The 20,757-nt window shown below is 41.8% G+C and overlaps 1 protein-coding gene across 1 annotated transcript; it reads right to left on the bottom strand.

Moving 5' to 3' along the window:
- Positions 1-414: 414 nt before the first annotated feature.
- On the bottom strand, positions 415-14,886 carry LOC120370721 (cytochrome P450 2J2-like). The gene is made up of 9 exons (XM_039485815.1): positions 14,680-14,886; positions 12,929-13,091; positions 10,143-10,283; positions 8,729-8,889; positions 5,737-5,913; positions 4,458-4,599; positions 3,261-3,448; positions 1,600-1,738; positions 415-704 (listed from the first exon to the last, which is right to left on the bottom strand). The coding sequence occupies exons 1-9, from the start codon at positions 14,884-14,886 to the stop codon at positions 526-528; spliced, it is 1,497 nt and encodes a 498-aa protein (XP_039341749.1). The 3' UTR covers positions 415-525.
- Positions 14,887-20,757: the final 5,871 nt, after the last annotated feature.

Below are 20,757 nucleotides of genomic sequence, written 5' to 3'. Positions count from 1 at the left end.
ACAGGAATCCTGACTAGAGTCTGCCAAAGGTTTGACTAGTTCCCTGACCCACCCTGAAATCTAGGAGATGTGGGTTCTAGTGCTACTTGTGAACCTCCATTCACCTCCACAATTGTTTAAAAATCACTGGCAAGTCCAACTGCTGCTTTCATGTCCCAGGCTCCCAACTGTGTCTGAGTGCTTTCACTGCCGTAATGGGATCAAGTGGTGGTTCCCACTTTGAGACAAGAGGCATCAAGTAAGAGCCATTCCTTGGCAGACCTCAGGGAGAACCAGGCTACTCCCACCAAAGGGCAGTGTACGCTAGGTAACATACCCGTTACTGCTGCCCAGAGCAACCTCAGGGGCACAGATGTCCCACAACCCATAATCTGGTTGCTAGGAATCTCCTGGCACAAAATAATTGGGCGAAAAATGAAAATAGAGAAAGCTAAAGTAATGGGGTGGATGAGGAGGGAGGGGAGCTTTTCTGCATGAAAAGCAGGTGTTTAATAAGAAGCAAAACCAACAAAATCTTCCTGATCTTCAGCAGCGAGAAACAGCACAAATCTGGAATGGCTTTGGACAGCGTGTGAGGCTTATTGTGAATTCAAAATTTAACTCCACGTTCTCTGGCGCTCGGAATGTGAATTTCTGAATAAGGGTGGTGAAGAAGAGGAACAGCTCTGTTCTAGCCAGCTGCTCTCCAGGGCATACCCGCTTTCCTGGAAAGGGATGAAAGAGCAGCTGATGAATTACTGCTGCAATTATGTGGTTATGTGGTTAAGTGATAGGAAACACAGAGTTCTGTTCCATTAAAAATTCACTCATACAGTACGTTCCCTGAAAAACTTGCCCATTGCCTTAATTTAATCAGTACTATTACCATGGTGTTTGCCATGTTCTTTCTAAGATGAAAAAACACTATGTAAGATTTGGGGGCAATTATTATTATAAAATGTACCAATAGTCTCACAGGAGCTCTAGACACCTCTAATTATACCCACAATAACACTGTGGGTCTTTGAAACCCTCTAGAGGCTGGACTATGAGTCTGCTACTACCTCTGAGCTAATACTGTACAGACAAATTCCCACTGTGAGACGCTGAATAGGACTTTACGATCATCCTTTGTACTTAGCTAGAATTATGATGGCTCCTAGATATCCTCTTCCCTATATTTCCTCCTCTCATATGTCCATTGAACATTCTCCTGCAGGAGACATCTCTTCGTAGACAGTGGGGAGGGAATGTTCTCCTACAAGATTGTGGGAACTGTCCTCGGAGCTTTACCACTTAATAAAAATGCTGGAGATTGTTCTTAGAGGCAAATTCTGAAAACCAGTTAACAGCCAACTTACACTATTAATGAATATAGTAAAAAAGCCTGCATTGGTAGATGGAGTGAGGAGGGAATTTTCCTTTGTGGTACGGTATTGCCCAGTTACCAGGATTTTAAGTTTTCCTCTGAAGCGTCAGGTAATGGCTAGTGTCAGAGACAGAACGCTGGACAAGATGGACTATTGGTCTGTCCTGGGATGGCACTTCCTATCTTCATCTTTTTTTTAAATATGACATTGGCCTTTTTATGCAAAAACATTCCCTCACACATGGTCTCACCTGCAGAAAAGGGCAGAAAGGCGTCCCGCTTCTTAAACTGGCCATTTTCCAGGAAATGCTCAGGATTAAATGTATCAGGAGTTTCCCACACATTCTTGTCGAACATTATTGATGTCAAACTGGGGATCAAAGTGGTACCCTGCAAAAGGAGAGGAGGAGAATGGGAACTAAAAACAAGTCAGTGAGTGTGCTCAAAGGTTACATATTGAGCCATTTTGTTTTTAAAACTATTTTATTACTTCTCTTAGACCTGATCTACACACACAGAGGAATTGGTTTAATTAAAGGTGTGTTTCTTTAACAATTTAAGGCTTGTCTATACAAGGACATCCAAGAAAATTAATCTGCATTAACTAAAGGTGTGAATTTGAAGTGGACTAGTTAAATTAATTAACCCCCTGAGTGAATGCACTAGTTCAGAATTAAAGTGGATTTAATTCCATTTAATAACTGTGTCCATACAGGGATTTAGTGCTGTTTAACTAATCCACTTCAAATTCACACATTTAGTTAATGCAGATTAATTTTCCTGTACAGCCTTATATGGACAAGGCCTTCATTAAACCAATGCAACATCCTGCACAGACACTTTTAGTTCATTTGCAGTCTGGTTTTTATTGGTTTGGCTTGTGTCAGTAAATTACAATTATGTTAGTACAGCTAAACCAATGGAAACCAGTTTAAAACCAATAAAAGTGTGTCCACACAAGAGTTTGCATCAGTTTAACTTTTCAAACTGATTTTAGTTAAACTAGTGCAATTTCTGTGTGTAGACAAGGTTTTAAACTAAAACTTGCTTCAGCTATGCTTTTTCTTTCTTTCTTTTTTTCCCAGCTAGCTAAAATTGCTACCATATAACAAGAAACTTCCCACCCTCCACCAGAGAGGGGCAAACACTGCAGTCAAGTTATAGAATTGAGTACAAACATTAAGGAGTCAGCTCTTTCCATGAGGCAACTGATCATGTTACTGGGAGATGTAAGAAATAACAGGCTGTTTGATATTTACTGTTATAAGGAGAGCTTGGTGCTCGTGTGTGTGCTGCTAAAAACTAGCTTTTAATTAGTGCCATTTATTTATCATAGCAGAGTTTCCTAAGACACTTAAGCCTAACATATCAAAACTCTAGGTCCTCTTCCTACTGGCTCCCATGGTCTCCGGGTCTCAGTTTCATATAATTCATGAAATTACCCTATATTGTATTTTTCTTAACATCAAAACTGAAGTCTGTGCAGTGCACAGAAAAATCAAGGAATTAAATGAATATTTTAAATTTTTGTAAAATGAGAACGAAGCCTTTTTTACATAGTTCCTTTCTCCAGAAAATTTACCTTTATAGAGAACTTCTGCAGATCTTAATAGAAAATTATAATTTTTCTGTGGAATTTTAGATCCATCATATATAATGTAATGAAGAATTATATATCCGCTTTAGAATTCTATAGGATGGATTTTAAAAGTCATGAAAATGATACCAATCTCTATTAAATTCTTTTACTGTTTAGAGAAATTTCTAAAGTACTCTGTCAAATTGCTATTGGATCCTAATGATTTCACCCCCTTTTAAATTATATGAGATTTTGCCATAAAAGAATTAAAAGTTAGGTCTAACATCAAACCAACAGAAGAGGAAAGGAAGGCTTAGTTTCCTTTCAGGTTACTTTTGGCAAATGGAATCCTGCCAGTGTAGTGTCACTGGTTGCCATTCTGGGCACATTTATAGGTACTACGTTGCCCATCCTTTGTACTTCATTGAGGACTGCGTTGGTATATGGCATATTCTCTTTGTCATCCATCATTGGTTGCCGGGACTGGCCAATCACTGTGTCAATTTCTCTTTGCACTTTCTCTGAAAAGAAGCCAAAAGCCATGTTAAGAGTTATGACGAGGAGGAGCAGTTTTCTATTTAGAGAGCCTTCAATTGTTCAGATATTCAGCTGCATTTTTATTTTTAAAGTGCTTTGAGTGACAGGTGCCTCCTTCCAAATCCTGGCTGTAAATGCTGAGTGTAGTTACAAAAAGGTACAGCATCAGCAATAGCAGTGCAAGGCTCCCTCGCATTGCCTTGCCAAACCAGCCTTGACCAGGCCTGCAAGGAATTAGACCTCAAGTGGTGGAAGGTAAGTCAGGACCTGGCTCAAAGCCCACTGAAGTCAATGGGAGTCTTTCCACTGACTTCAATGGATTTTGGGTCAGGCCTTCATTTTTCATGACCATCCTGTCATTGGGATGTCTGCGGAGGCTGTGAGAAAAAGTGCCAATTAATAATAAATCACCATACATTTATGGAGCTTTCTGTCTCAAAATTTCAGTATGCCTTTCATTATTAATTAATTAAGCATTGCATTACCCCTGTGAGGTAGCTAAGAATCATTATTCCCATTTTACAGATAGGGAAACTAATGCAGAGAGGTGAAGTGACTTGTCCAAGGTCACACATGAAGTCAATGCAAAGCCAAGAAGAAGTCAGTTCCCAGGACTCCCAGTTCTGTGCATTTACCACTAGACAGTCCCTTCCCCCTCGTAGTTGTGGTGGTTGTTCTGCAGAGACCTGTGCACTTGGAACTGCAAAGACACCACTAGCTTGAGGATTTCCAGTGCCGGAACTCAGATCTAGCCAGTACTCTAAGCCTCCATTTGTTGTTCTCAGTGCTGTTCCCAGGGAAGTGAGAAGGCCAATCTTTCAGCTACTGGGGCTCACTGAGGAATTTAAGGGCAGAACATAAGGCCTGATTCAAAGCTCATGAAAGTCAGTGGGAAGAATTCCATTGGCTTCTGTGGGCTTTGAATCAGATCTCTAGGGAATAAACTGAAAGGAAGGAAGGACAATTTCAATTTTAAACCATTACAAAATCTACCTTGAATTTTGGGATACATTGCCATGTAGAGCAGAGCCCAGCGTATGGTTGTGGCAGCTGTTTCGGTCCCAGTTAAAAACAGATCCAGTGTGGAACACAGTAGGTTTTCCTCATTGAAATAAGCGATGGAATCATCCTTAGACTTTAAAAAAAATGTAAGTGGAAATATATATATATATATTAGTTATATGTGGTAAAAACCCATCTTTAGCACATGGACGGGCAAATTATCCCCCCCAAAAGAAAACCTAAGGCCTCACCAAATTGATGTCATTGTTAAATTAAGAGAAGATGTGTGTCTAAATCTGCTACACTGCCTCGGAAATCTCCGTCTTGGCTTTTTCATATATCTAGGGTGAGAACTGCACCCCACTGCCAGCCCCTTTACTTTGGGTAAGAAGGTCAAAGCAGGAGGCCCCAAAAGCACTGGTGACACCTGGAGGAGGATCCCCCCAATAGAGGCAATGAGACAGGTGGCTGTCAGGATGTCTTCCCAGGACCACTTTCCTAATCCCAGGGCAGGAAATGTGTCAGGAGCATAGCCACAGCAAAGAGTCTGTTCAGCGCTGTGGCCCATAGAGACACCCAGGAAGGGTTCTGTAACTTAAGCCCCCAGGGCTGTCTAAGTTACTCCGGGGGCCTTTCCGGCACCTAGAGGAGGAGGGTGCAAAGATGACTTAAATGCACCTTAGCACCCCCCACCCACTGCTCATTCCTTCTGCGTTGCAATCTTGTAAATCATAGTCACGTTAGAAAACAATATTCAGTTGAACAGTCCTATTGATGTCTTTGATATTACTCATGTCCATCAGAGTTTCAGGACTGGGCCTCTGATTTACATGAATTAGTTTGGGATACATCCTTAAATCTCCTAGACCATTTTGAAAATCCCATATGCAGTATGGCAGGGCAGTGACTTTTGGCAAATCAAGGACTGCATTTTTTAATGTTAAATTTCATTAAAAAAAATTTACTTGAGAAATCTCATAGACGTTAGATTAGGTGACCTTCCAAGTGCTTTGAAACAGCATGCTGTACATAACCTGAGCTTTCTTTCCATTTTAAGTACTTTTAAATGAAAAATAACTATCCATTCAAACAGCTTCTGTTAGAAAATTTTGCCCTAAAAGTGAGCACAGGGCAATTTAGAATGGCAAAATCTGAATGACATACACAGCTCCAGATAGTTTGTCTGAGCAGCTAGTGTCTAAATTCAGAGGGTTGTCTATTGATTTCTTTACGATGCACAGTAAATTGTTTGTCCTCATTGTCCTCTTACCTTTTCTATTTCCTTCAGATAACAGTCTATGAAGTCTCGGGTTTCAGATGAATTCCAGTCCTCCTTGTGCTTTGCAATCACTCCATTCACAAAATATTTAAGTTTCTTCCAATGTTTGAAAATTTTATTATGGGGCCCTGGGACCCACCTCATTAGCCAGGGGAAAGCATTATACAGCTGTTAAGATGTAAGGTGAACCAGACAAATGAATACCTCTTAGATCAAGAAAAAAATCCATTACAGTTTAACACATCTAGTGTTAGCCTGATTCTCCAAATATTTACACCAGTATAAATCAGGAGTTATTCCACTGAAGTCAATGGAGTTACACTGGTGTGAAATTGGTGTGATTCAGGCCCACTATTTTCTGATAATAAAAGTTTATTTTTTTAGAACTCATGCTAGCCAATAAAGTCCCTTAATCTGAAATAAAAGCTTAAAAAAACCAACCAGAGTCTTATGGTGTAGACCCAGAATAATAAATCAATTGACTGTGGAGTTCTACAGATGTAACTGAGATCAGAGTCTGACCCACATTATGCAGAACTGCATAATCTATTCACAGTTAAACTCCAAAACAGTCAGTATTGGCCTGATCTGGTTATAAATCTGGAAACTCAGGCCAGCCCACTAACAAATAATAATAATTAATATCTAGTTCTTGTATAGTGCTTTTCATCAATAGATCACAATCACAATCTTAAATGTATTTATCATCACAACACCTCTGTGAGGTAGGTAAGTGCTATGATCATCCCCAGTATGATTCACAAATAAAGCTGGTTAAAAACTGGGGGGGTGGGGTGGAGGGAAATCAGCAGAAAATTTTAAGGATAATTTTGTCCATTTTCCATAGAAATTGTAGAAGTTTATGAAATTTCCAAGATACATCTATTGATAAACCTTTTAAATGAACCTGACTTGATACAGGATTTGTATCACGACCACACATTTGTGTTTTCATTTGGCTTGGATGTGAAAAAACATCAGACTTGGGGGTTTCTTTCTCTTTCTTTCTAGCACCCACACCATATTATCAAAATGTGGGATTTTTTGTGAAAACTAGAGCTGTGAAGAGATATAAAAAATAATCACGATAAATTGCATTGTTAAACAAAATTTATTTAAATATTTTGTATCTTTTCTACATTTTCAAATATATTGACTTCAATTACAACACAAAACACAAAGTGTACAGTGCTCACTTTATATTTATTTTTATTACAAATATTTGTGCTATAAAAACAAGAAATAGTATTTTTCAATTCACCTCATACAAGTAATGCAATACAATCTCTTTATCATAAAAGTTGAACTTACAAATGTAGAATTATGTACAAAAAAACCCCCTGCATTCAAAAATAAAATGGTGTAAAATTTTTGAGCCTAAAAGTCCACTCAGTCCTATTTCTTGCTGTCAGTCATTCAAACAAAAAGTTTGTTTACATTTATGGGAGATACTGCTGCCTGCTTCTTGTTTACAGTGTCACCTGAAAGTGAGAACAGGTATTCACATGGCCCTGTTGTAGCTAGCTTCGCAAGCTATTTACGTGCCAAATCCGTTAAAGATTCATATGTCCCTTCATGCTTCAACTACCATTCCAGAGGATATGCATCCATTCTAATGATGGGTTCTGCTCAATAATGATCCAAAGCACTGCAGACCGACGCATGATCATTTTCATCATCTGAGTCAGATGCCACTAGCAGAAGGCTGATTTTCTTTTTTGGTGGTTTGGGTTCTGTAGTTTCCACATTGGAGTGTTGCTCTTTTAAGACTACCGAAAGCATGCTCCACACCTCGTTCCTCTCAGATTTTGGAAGGCACTTCAAAGTCTTAAATCTTGGGTCAAGTGCTGTAGCTATCTTTAGAAATCTCACATTGGTACCTTCTTTGCGTTTTGTCAAATCTTTAGTGAAGGTATTCTTAAAATGAACAACATGTGCTGGGTCATCATCCAAGACTGATATAATATGAAATACATGGCAGAATGTGGGTAAAACAGAGCAGGAGACATATTATTCTCCCCCAAGGAGTTCAGTCACAAATTTAATTAACACATTTTTTTTTAATGAGCGTCATCAGCATGAAAGCATGTCTTCTGGAATGGTGGCTGAAGCATGAAGGGGCATACGAACGTTTAGCATATCTGGCACATAAATACCTTGCAATGCCGGCTACAAAAGTGCCATGTGAACGCCTGTTCTCACTTTCAGTTGCAAAGAATCCTGTGGCACCTTATAGACTAACAGACGTTTTGCAGCATGAGCTTTCGTGGGTGAATACCCACTTCATCGGATGCAAGAGTGGAAATTGACATTGTAAATAAAAAGCTGGCAGCAGTATCTCCCATAAATGTAAACAAACTTGTTTGTCTTAGTGATTGGCTGAACAAGAAGTAGGACTGAGTGGACTTGTAGGCTCTAAAGTTTTACATTGTTTTGTTTTTGAGTGCAGTTATGTAACAAAAAAAATCTATATTTGTAAGTTACACTTTCACGATTAAGAGATAGCGTTATGGCATTGTATGAGGTGAACTGAAAAATACTATTTCTTTTATCATTTTTGCAGTACAAATATTTGTAATAAAAATAATAATTTAAAGTGAACACTGCACACTTTGTATTTGGTGTTGTAATTGAAATCAATATATTTGAAAATGTAGAAAAACATCCAAAAATATTTAATAAATTTCAATTGGTATTCCATTGTTTAACAGTGCAATTAAAACTGTGATTAATCACGATTAATTTTATTAATCACGATTAATTTTTCGGAGTTAATCATGTGAGTTAACTGTGATTAATCGACAGCCCTAATAAAAACCAGAATTACGGAAGCGATACTCACGTGAAGGAATACATGGTCATTTCCCATATATCATTATACTTTTTTACATAGGAAAAGTCAGATTCGCCTCTCTTGATTCTGTTCTCACTCTAACAACTTTACTTTTCAGGTGTCTGAAGTCAAAAAACAAACCAGCTTTACCTGGCCCCAAAAATTTCCTATGAGGAGTAATGTCTCAGCCAGCATATGCAGTAATTCTTGGAATTGACTGTCATGGTATTCAAAGCGCTCCCCAAAAGTGATGGAACAAATAATATTTGAAACAGCACTATTAATTTTATAATGAGGGTCAAATGGTTGCCCTGGAGGAGAAAATATAGGGATAGTGTCGGTTTAAAAACATTCCAGACTAGTGTAATAATACCACTGTAGATTCTTAAAACTGAAATATTATTTTAAATCCAATGTACTTTTCACCACTTATACTGTTTTGGCTTTGTGCTACATTCAGTGTGACAAATGAATAGGGACTCCCAGACTATGAGTCAGGAGACCTGGGTCCTATTTCTAGCTCTACACTGGCTTGTTAGCACCTGGGACAATCCACTGAACCTCTGTGGACTTCAGATTCCCATCTGTTAAATGGGGTTAATATTTGCTTACTCATCCACTTAAAGCATATTAATATCTACATATGGAAAAGCTCTACATAAGGTCTAAGCATTCTTATTTTCTAACAGTTCTATAGTCAGTTTCTAGTCATTTTCACTTTCAACTTTTGTGCGCTAGCACAAAGCTAACATGTTTGGGTTTTAAATATTGCATGGGAAACCCAACTAAAATACCCAGGAAAACATTTATATTAATATAATATTAACCAGACTGCATCCCTTTAAAGATTAGCTCTCCTCTACACATTGCATACTAACTGTATTCCACAAACACCATGGCAATGGATTTCTTGGCATGCCTATATGATTATAAAAGACAAATAGAAAGTTATGAGAGGATAACAAGTCTGGATGGCTGCTTAAAAATCCAGTATTTGATAAAATAATACATATAAATAATGTGCTTTTTTAAAAATAAGGATTACATCATGCATCACGCCATTCTGTTATTTATCCAAATGCTATTGAAATCTCTTGTTTAGTTTCCCAATACATATAAAACATATTCTCTAGCACAAAGAAGCCTTGATTCTTGATTGGGGCTCCTAGGCCCTATCATAATAAAAATAATAAAAAGAAAATAATAGATAAACCTCTTGTATGGGCAGATTAGTGCATAATTGTCCATTATGGACCTCTTTGCACTTCCTTCTGAAGCATCTTGTGCTGGCCGCTTTTAGAGCTGAGCTATCAGAGTAGATGGAGCCCTGATCTTGATCTCATATGGCAATTTCTATTTTCCTATGTTTATTCCTTTCACTGATACCATCATGGTGCATATATTTACGAGTCACAATCATTCCAGTTATTTCTGGCCTACCCTCACCAAAGACCATGGGTAGGGTTGGCGCTGATCAAGGGGGCTGAGCAAGATGTCTGTGTGATTGTCCTGAGAAAAGCATAGCTAAAATCTTAGGACAAAATAATGTAAGTTCATTTCTTACCTTTCTCTTCCTCTATTGCTTCAGTAAGATATCTGCTCTCTTCCTGTATTCGTTCTTCAAAGCTTACGCCAATGCTTTTCAGGGCTGATAAAACAAATTTTCTTTGTTGCCTCCAGATATGTCCATTTGATGATATCAGCCCTGCAGTGATATATTTTGCCGTATGCAGGAAACAGTTTAAAAATGCTCATTAGAGTATTTAAAAAAATACCCTTATTTTTAAATTACATTTTTGCATGGGAATTAAAACCCAAAAGCAATTGGCTTATACTCAGGAGCTAGCTTTATAGATTTGCTTTAATTTGCCTTTTCCCCCTTTTCTCTTGTGCTTTGTGTGAATAAAAGGTTACCCCTTTTATTCACACAAGTAGTTTACTGTTAGTACTATTACAGTGTTGGAACTGGGAGACCTGCGTGTGGGATGTGATTTTCTTTGTAAGCTTCAGCTGTGGTGCTGTGTGCAGCTGGAGGAAAGAAAAGTAATGGGGGAATAAAAAAAAAGAGTCACAGAGGCTGGTCTACGCAGAAAACTTACGTCAGTGGAGCTACATCTCTTCAGGATGCGAAAAATCCACACTCCTAAGAGATAACCTCTAGATCATCTAGCCTGACCTCCTGTATATCACAGTCCACCAAGACCACCCAACAACTGAAAGAGACTAAAGTATTGCAGTTCATAGGAGACTAGACTGTTCTGTGCTATAGGAGGGACAGAGCGGGACCAGTGCCCAAGGTCCTTGCAATGGCAGGGAAATGATTCCGTGAGATATACCCACAAAACCCTGGCAAGTGACCTACACCCACATGCTGCAGCAGGAGGCAAAAAGAAAAAAGAAAAAGAAAGAAAAACCCATGGTGACTGCCAATCTGACCTGGGGAGGAATTACTTCCCAACCCCACATAGGCAATCAGTTAGATTCTGAGCATGTGAGCAAGAACCAGCCAGCCAAGCACATGAGAGAAAGAATACTCAGTGCCGCCTCAGAGGTCTGGCCACCCCTCCCAATGTCCCATCTCCTGTGAAGCTCTTTCAATGTGTCTGGCCCCTTGCATTCATTTAGCTCCTTTCATCTAAATAGATCCCCAGGTATAAACAGATTCTAGGATATCTGGGCCAAATGCTGAGGTGATTACTAAGGGCCTGATTGCACCAGCCTCACTCACACTGAGTAGTAGCTGTTTGGGTGAGCAGTCCCACTGACCTCAGTGGACTCCTCCTGTAAGTACTACTCAGCATGAGTATAGGCAGCAGAATCAGACACTCCGTTTTTACTGACAGACTCCCATTATCTTCAGTGGCAGCTGCCTGTGTGCCTCTCGCAGGATGATCAAGAGCATTAACATGACAATGCTGTTTATTATTGAGCATTGAAAGAGAGAAAGACCCCGATGGGAGAGCTTAAGGACAACTGCACTCAGAAGTGCTCAAAATGTAACCACCATATCTGTTTACTCCAAATATTTTACTCTTCTTTTCTTCTCGTATTCTATTTTTTCCTTCTATTTCTTCCCAGCAGTAGGCAGCCCCAAGTAGAAGACAAACTTTCCCATGTCAGAGGGAGTTTCTCTCAGTCAGGACTAAGTTTGATTTTGGCCCTATGTAGACAGAGTCACTTTGCCAAACACTGAAGTACACCCATGTGAAATACAAGAGATGTTTTGCAATTCACATCAACCCAACAGAATGATTTGCAGAATGACTGGGAGTGTTAGCTAGATAATTGTACCCACCTGAAATTACATGGGGGAAATAAGTAGGCATGTAAGTGTACAGTTTCTGAGCCTTTATGGTTAGCAGGGAGTTTTCACAGTGCAGCAACAGGCACAGGCTTTAGTGATTGTACAGTATCCTTCTCCTTCATGACTGTTACTATTATTGATAGGACAATAGACTACGGATCTAACTCTTTTCACTGTGCTCATTGCTGAGGTATCAGTGTCTGACAGATTTTAAGGTCGACCAGGTAGATGAGATAATATCTATTAGTGGAGCAACTTCTGTTGGTGAGAGAGAAACGCTTACACAGAGCTCTCCTTCAGGAGCTTGTCTTCTACAGAGCTCTATGTGGCTTGAAAGCTTGTCTCGCTCAGCAGCAGAAGTTGCTCCAATAATAGATATTACCTCACCCTTCTTGTCTCTCTAATATCATGGGATCAACACAGCTACAACAACATTGCAAACAATGGTTTTTAAGGTCAACATTTTCCAACCTCGTTGCCTGAGGTTAGGGTCCCAAAGCTATGTAGGCACCTCAACCGAAGTGGCCAAAGGTCCAAAGTATTGGCAGCTGCAAGTGGTGCAGCACCTTTGGAAATCAGACCACTTCTGCTTAGGTGCCTACATGGATTTAGGACCCTAGCCTCAGGCAGCCAAGGTTTAAAAATTTTGGCCTAAAAGATAGCTCTGTCTCTTCCTCATTGCTAGGTCATGTTTTCCAGGTCATTCAGATTTAGGGAATTGACTGAGGTTCAGAAATACCAAACCTGCAGTAAATATGTAGTTAGCCTACTGCCAGATGTTTAAAGGTATTGTCAAGACCTTAAAAAAAATCTCGGCCCTATTCTGCAAAAGTGCTTTATATGTTATGGTGTCCAGCTGACCCAAGTAGGAAGGGGCTGTTTACACTCCATATTATCTCTCATGTTAAATTCAGTGAAACCAGTCAGAATGATCCCATCTCCCAATCTTTCAGAAAGAGAGAGAGAGAGTAAAATAATATTTCCCCATTGAGATTTAGAAATCAGGCAAAGTAGCAAACAATGACAACCACATCACGGGAACTCACCTAGGCCTTTAAAAATTTCACGGAGAAGTGGTATATGTGGTCGATCTGCAAATACTTCAGCTTGATGGACAAGAGCTTCTTTCACTAGTTGGTATCCGTTGACCACCACAAATGTCAGATTTCCAAACTGCACACTGAAAATGTTGCCATGCCGGCCAATAAGCTGAAAGACACATTCCTCTGATTTAGTTACCTTCTGTGTCAAACTAACCACTGGAAGGATGGAGATGGTATAAAAATACTGGCATGCTGTACTATAGGAGAGATGTCTTCTTAGCAAGCTGACCATAGGCATCGCCTAAAACACTGTTCTGTGTAATTTTGACATGACTCTTACACACTGGAACACTAATGCTAGAGGATGATCCAGATGATCCTCCTAGAATGTTAGGTAACATATGGGACCAATGTTGGGCCAAAATTGACATCAAAAAAAGATTAACTCCATAATGGTTCCTCATCAGCTCCATTGCCCCCCCCCCCCACTCTTTTACACACGTAGAACTAATCCTAAGCGGTTAGAACTCGAACTTTGCATATTGGCTTATGCAGCATCTGCCAAGGCCTGGATTCTCCATGGCACATTCCCTTACCAATGTGTGCATATAGTGTCTGTATGGACAGGGTTTAAGACACCTGCCACCGCCAATCAGAGTCAGACTGTGCTTAATGTTTAGGCCAGCCCTTATCTTCCTCAGCAGGTTAATACCTCCCTCACTGAACATTAGCTTTTGGTCCCACATGTTCTCTTTTTCCAGGAATGGAAGATACCATTGCCATTTAGGATGAGGAATGTTTTCTCCATCAGATTATAACAGTGCTGAGTGGGAAGAAGAGGACAAATCAGTGGCCTAAAAGCATTGATAATGCCCTTAGCACTCTGCCCAAAAGGGGTGTCTTTGTTATTTGTAGGATCCTTCTTCGGCCCAGCAAAATGAGTACAAGGAATTATAAAGGGCCCTTGTGTTACAAGGGTAATTGTTATGTTGATGACTAAAAGCTACCAGGCATGTAGCACTCCCGATAAGTGTTTCTCAAGCTCCCCCAGGCTTCACTCAAGAGGAATGGGAGCCTGTGAGAACAGCACCCAGGCCTAGGCTGGATGCAACACAAGAGAAGGCGCATTTTAAAGTAATAGCAAAAGAAAACAAGCCAGACCCCAGAGGGACGTTACTTTGCCCAGCCAGTTATAATGGAGGGTAAGCCCCCTCCTCCACTTTTTTGGGGGAAGCTCCTCAGCTGGTGTCAATTGTCATAGCACCACTGACCTCACCGGCAGTTAGGACTCTTGGATGCTATTGCTGGCTCTGCCACTGCTTCTCTGTGTGACCCTGAGCAAGTCGCATGGGCACTTAACTCCTTTGTGCCTTAGTTTTTCCATCTGTAAAATAGATGGAATGGGACAAATCCTGGACACCAGAACAAAGGCAAAGTAAATGGACAAAGGCTCTTCATAAGTCTGCATAGCTGTGGATCCACCAATCACCTATCATCCCTTCCCCAATCTGTCTCAGCCCTTCCGTGATACCACAGAGAGGTAGAGGTGGGATGAAGTCAGCCTGTACACACCCTCTCCGCTGGAGTTCTGTTGCATTTAGGTCCCTTCTTCACCCATGGAGATCCAGTAACAGTTACCTACATCACAGGCTGTTGTAAGGCTTACTGTCTGTAAAGCATTTCCAAGGGTCTGCTACAGAACACGCTCCGTACGTGCAAAGCATTAATACGACAAATCTCAGTCAGGCTCTTACCTTCTGCAGAGCGAGGTGGATGGGCTGCTTAAAGTCCACCACAGTGCCAACGAAAGGAAAAAGTAGTGGCCCAGGAGGAAAATTCTTGGGACGTCTCTTTTTCACATGATCAGCAATCAGAAGAAGCACAACCAGAATGACGAAGAGTGTCTGAGGAGTCATCTTTTCCCAAAGGGAAGTTAAAATGCACCACAGGCGCAGCTGCATCTTGACTGTCAAAGGACAGATTTTTTAATCCCCAAAGGGACCTGGGCTCTGACCCTTGTCTAGTCTTGCTGCAATGGGAGGTAGAGGTGAGTAAAGTAAACTAGCTAAGATGCCAATAGTGGCCTGGTTGGCAGGACTTGCTGCTTTCTCACGAACCTCCGTTGTCAGAATGCTCACAAAATAAGCAGGCAGGGCCAGCTCCAGACACCAGCGGATAAAGCACATGCCTGGGGTGGCACATGCTTTTTTTTTTTTTTTTGGCTGCAAAAAAAGGCTCTGTCGCAGCAAATAAAATCTTGATTATTCAGCTAAACAGAAGCGGTCTTGCAAGCTTATTTGCAGCTTTACCCCTCTGCCAGGTCCCTCAGGTTTTTTTTGCTGGAAAACCATTCCCCCCTCTCTGCCTTTAATTAACAGTGAGCTCCTTTATACAGATACCTAATTGGGATTATAAGCATTACAAGCATTTTAGGTTACAGTGAAAGCAGCTTACTTCACTAATTACACATGTAGGGAGTTATATAATTTAAAAACTTGTAAGGCACCTGAGGTGATAGGCACCATACAAATGCCCAAGGGGCTGATCCTCTTAAGTGCTGATCACCATTGATGAGGTGCTGTGCATCCTCAACTCCCACTGCAGCCTGGGAAGCTCACTGAAGTCAAAAGAAGTTTAGTCTGAGGAAGGCTGGCACAAGCAGGCCCTCAGAGCCCAATCCTGTAAGGTGCTGAGCACCCTAAACACCCACTGACTTCAGTTGAAGTTGAGGTGGCTCAACACCTCACAACTGGGGTTTGTGCACCTAAATCTCCTAGGCCTCTTGTGAAGATGTCCCCTAAATAAATGCCCACACTCTCCAGGGCGAGTAGCAGGATGGAGCAGCAGTGAATTAGCTCATTGCTTACTGGCTACATTTTAGCCAACATTTATATGGAAATTCTTTAAAAAACATTTCATTTACCAAAACTCAATTTGCAGTCAAGTAAAAATGTCAGTTATGATTTTCATGTCATGAGTACATTTGTACAAGTACAAAGTGTATGAGTACGTACACTTACCTGTGCCCTGTCAGTCAGAAATGTCACATCTCCGGTTTTGCTTGTCCAAATGTGTCTCTCCCCATGGGGCTTAATTAGCTTGCTGCAAATTTTGAGGGAATGTTACAATTTCACCATAGTGATCCCGTTCTCATAAACCAGCACATTAGAGTGTTGCATTGTGATAACAGTATTTCTGGCACCAACACAATACATGGCAGTGCGAAGGCTTCCATTATAACACATTTTTCCTGCACAGCAATCTGTACAATAGCTTATATACCTTAGATACTTAAATAGTCCCTATTACCATAGTGTCTGAGCACCTCACATGCTTTAATCCTCACAACACCTCCTGTGAGGGAGGGAAATATTATTATCCCCATTTTACAGATGTGGAACTGAGGTGCAGAGGGATTAAGTGATTTGCCAAAGGTCATACAGGACATCTGTGACAGAGCAGGGAATTGAACCCAGGTCTCCTACCAGCACCCTAAACTCTGGGTCATCCTTCCTCTACATGATGATCCATTGTCTGCGACTTTTTTACCATGCTGTCTGAGCTTGCAGATATGAGTGTAGAGGGCCCACAAAGAATAAGGGTATTGAATGGACAAACACAGCTGCTTATACACCAAAGCATCTTGAACAGCCAAGAGACAGCAATTGGCCCATATGCTTTCTACCTTCTTCCCTGGCTAGATGTCTAACTGTTTGCAGAAGGTTTTGAAACATTCTGTTGAAAATGTAATTGCCATTTGTTTTTTGAGATCTAGTATCCCGATATCTTTTCCGGGGAATGAAATTCAATAAGGTAATAACAGAATGTAGTTCAACTGTTACCGTATTTTAAGAACATTATTTAAGTGACAGAATTTCTTAATGATTAGAAACATATGTAGGGAAATAACTTGATATTGAAAATAAGTGGATACAATTTTTGTTCCAAACCATTTTTATTGACTCAAATAGCAACATATTAACCATTGCAATTCACCTTTCAAGCCTTTGCAAATCAGTGACGTGACATACAATATGAGTCAGATTTCCACAAGTCTGTAGGGCCAGATCCTTAGCAGATGTAAACAGGGCCGGTGCAAGGATGTTTCGTGCCTTAGGCGAAACTTCCACCTTGCGCCTTCCCCGTCCCCGAGCCCCCACCCTGAGGTGCCCCTCCCCACGGCAGCTCCCCACCCTCCGCCCTGAGGTGCCCCCCTGTGGCAGCTCCCCACCCTCCGCCCTGAGGCACCCCCCGCCCACCCCAGCTCACTCCTGCTCTGCCTCCATCCCGAGCTGGGCATCAGGTGCAGGGAGAAAATAAGGGTGAGATGCTCAACAGCTGTAAATCAGTGTGTAGTTCTGTTAAGTTCACTGGAACTATGAATATTTACATCCAGGGCCAGTGTAACCATTTAGGCGACCTAGGCGGTCACCCAGGGCGCTAAGATTTGGGGAGAGGCATTTTCTTTGGCAGCGATTGCAGCAGCCGGATCTTCGGCCGCCCCGGTCGCCGCCGGCATTTAGGCGGAGGGAGCTGGGGCAGGGGAGCGCGGGGAGGGCCGCCTGCAGCAAGTAAGGGGGGGGGGCAGCACGCAGGGGAACTACCCGCCCCAGCTCACCCCTGTCCCGCCTCCTCCCCGAGCACGCCGCAAGCCTGGGAGGCGGGAGAAGTGAAGCAGCCACGGCGTGCTCGGGGAGGAGGCGGGGCAGGGGTGAGCTGGGGCGGGGAGTTCCCCTGCGTGCTGCCCCCCCATCCTTACTTGCTGCAGGCGGCCCTCCCCGCGCTCCCCTGCCCCAGCTCCCTCCGCCTAAATGCCGGCGGCGACCGGGGTGGCCGAAGATCCGGGCGCCGCTGTCGCTGCCGAAGAAAATGCCTCTCCCCAAATCTTAGCGCCCTGGGTGACCGCCTAGGTCGCCTAAATGGTTGCACCGGCCCTGGATGTAAATATTCATAGTTCCAGTGAACTTAACAGAACTACACACTGATTTACAGCTGTTGAGCATCTCACCCTTATTTTCTCCCTGCGCCTGATGCCAGCTGGTCAATGCATCTTCAACAGCAATGAGATAGCAAACAACTTTTATGGAACTTCAGACGTCTTATTGTTTTGATCCCTATCTTAGGCCCAAATTCTGAAAGGGGTTTCACACCCGCAGCTCCCATTTTAGGGCCACTTCTGCTAGTTGCTGATTGCACTCAACCTCCTGTGCCTTGAAATGAGCACCCACAACTGCCACTAATGCCCCATTTGGTACATGGGGCATGACCCAATGCCCCTTAAAGTCTATGAGAGGCCTTTCATTCATGTCAATGGGCATTTGATGAGGCTCGTGGTGAGCTTTGCCTCCCTGAGCAAGCTGAAGCAAGATACATTTTAATCCTTACATTGGGTAAAACTTTCAGAAGCATCTAAGTGACATAGGAAGTTCTTAACTCACTTAGGTGATTTTGGAAATTTTAGCACTTGTGCCTTGGTGGATGATACTTTAACACCTCCTGGTTTGTGTCTTCTTTCTCTCTCCAATCTAATAGTCCCTATGAAATTAATCTTTCTGGGCGTCCAGAGTTCTGCCAATATTAGCTAACCCTGTGAGGAAGGTAAACGCTATTACAGATGGGTAAACTGAGGCACTCTGAGGTCAAGTCAGGTGTTTTGCCTGGACTCACACAGGTAGCCCATGTCAGAGCCCAGCGTAGACTCCAGCAGGTCTGATTCCGGTGCCCTGCTCTATTAGAATACAGTCTCTCCCTACAGAAACAGCTGATTGTGAGGAAGTGATTTTTTGTATGCATTTATAAGCCAGATAACTAATGCTAGATAGAAAAAAAAAGAATTGGGCTAAATACCATTATTTGCAAAATTATAAGGCTTGATTCAAAGCTGGGCATGCAGGGGCTGCAAATGGCAGCTTAGACTTTGGCGCTCTGAAGTCAATTTGGCTTTGGTTTGGGCCCCGTAGCTCTCCTTGACACAAGCTCCTTAGGCGAGACATTGAATCGGAATATGGCCTGGTGCCATTCCCTCTTTCCTCCCGAAGTGACCATGGTCACTTCATTGTCTGCCCCAGACCGTTATAGCCCACGCTTGTGCCACTCCAACCCCTCTCTACATAGATATTCTGCTGCCTTATGCCACAGCCTCACTTCCACTGGCAGAACCCGGTAACTGTGTATTGACATGGCAATCGTTGTACCTAAAATCTCTTATTGTTACTCATATTGTCCATTGTGAATATGCACCTTCTCAGTATTCACAGAGAAGAGTACAGTCACACATTTCTTTCAATGCCACAAGGACTTAACTGGAGATAAAATGTCATTTATGTACATATCACAAGCGGTTTTTTTTAGGCACAGATGTCTTTCTGGTGCCAATATGCTGTTTATGTACTTATCTGTCACAAGCACATGTCTATGTACATATGCCCTGCTGGCACAGGCATAGTGCATTTCAAAACTCTTATTAGACTGCTAATAAATAATATGCATACAAAGGAAAAAACAGAAGGTGGAATCTATCAGTAACAGCATCTTTCTTAACTACCTTTTAATTATAGGAGAGGAAGAAAAAGATGAGTTGCTACGCAGGCATCTGTGCAGGCCTGGATGGAAGTGTCAAATGCAATCATTTTACAACTGGATTTTCACAGGTTTGAGGGTGTTTGGGGGTTTTTGTTTTTTTAATGGCACAGATTATTACAAATCCTGGTGCTGATGATGTACGGGAGTGTGATTGTCACCAAGGAATTTTGAAAAGCCAGAGCAGATGTTTGGCATATTTTCAGCATGAATTCTGAATATTCAAAATGCAAATTAGAATATTAAATGGATCGATGTGGAGTAGGCTTACCTTTTCCTCGGCTAGACTCAAAAGCAGTCAGTCTGAAAATCCATTCGTAATAGGAATATTATGCCCTTTCCAGGCAGTTGTCTCCCTTTCTACCCAGAGGTCAAAATGATGCCCCTTTAGGCAGAGCTACTCGAGAATGGAAATGGAGTTACACTGCCCTGGGCACTGGAGGAGGCATGGTTAGCACCAAATCCATTGGGTCCTGAGCACTCGTCTATTTTTGCTACTCTTTCCTATCCCTTTCTATTGCCTGTCCAGTCATTTCCCAAGCTTGGCTGGCATTCAGATTACTCATCTCCATTTTTCCCTTGCTGTTATGAGCACAGCAGGCTGAACTCAGGATGAACAACCATGTCCTGGTAGAAGTAAGAACCAGTGGGAGGAGAGTAGATCCTATCAGCCAGATGCAATACTAGACCAGGAAGCAAGCTGGAATTCATCAGCTAAAGCAACCTGTGTGAGGCTCAGGTGCCTTGCACCAGGTTTCTTCTTACATGTTCTGTAGAATGAAGCAAGCATCTGGCAGACATTTTTCTATTTCTTCTCTTTCTCTTCCTGCGTGTTATGACTAAGTGAATTACTAAGCCAAAATTCAAATTTGACCAGCTCCTTCTGCCAAAAAAGATGTTTATGATGAAAAGAGTAACTGAAAATCCTAAGCAAGAGGCTTTATGCAACTGCCAAAAGAAAGAAGGGGGAACCTTTCCACAATGATTGAAAATGCCACCCAAGATTTTTAAAAATGACTCATGATTGTGGGTGTCCCAATCGCTGGGGCCCAACTTGAGATCCCTTAAAGTGGCTTGATTCTCAGAGAGTGCTGAGGAGTTACCCTCTGTAAATCAGGACCACCCTGTAAGGGGTCTCAAGATAGGCACTAAAAATTAAGACATCCACAATCCCTTGTCACCTATGAAAATCTTGGCCATAACTTATAATTTCCAGGGCCAAGAATTTAAAAACATCCGTATCAAGGCACCCA

This window comes from Mauremys reevesii, linkage group 8 (assembly GCF_016161935.1).
Source record: "Mauremys reevesii isolate NIE-2019 linkage group 8, ASM1616193v1, whole genome shotgun sequence".
Lineage (NCBI taxonomy): Eukaryota > Metazoa > Chordata > Testudines > Geoemydidae > Mauremys > Mauremys reevesii.
Note: the sequence above shows the minus strand (reverse complement) of the source record. Positions and strands in the feature narration are given on the sequence as shown.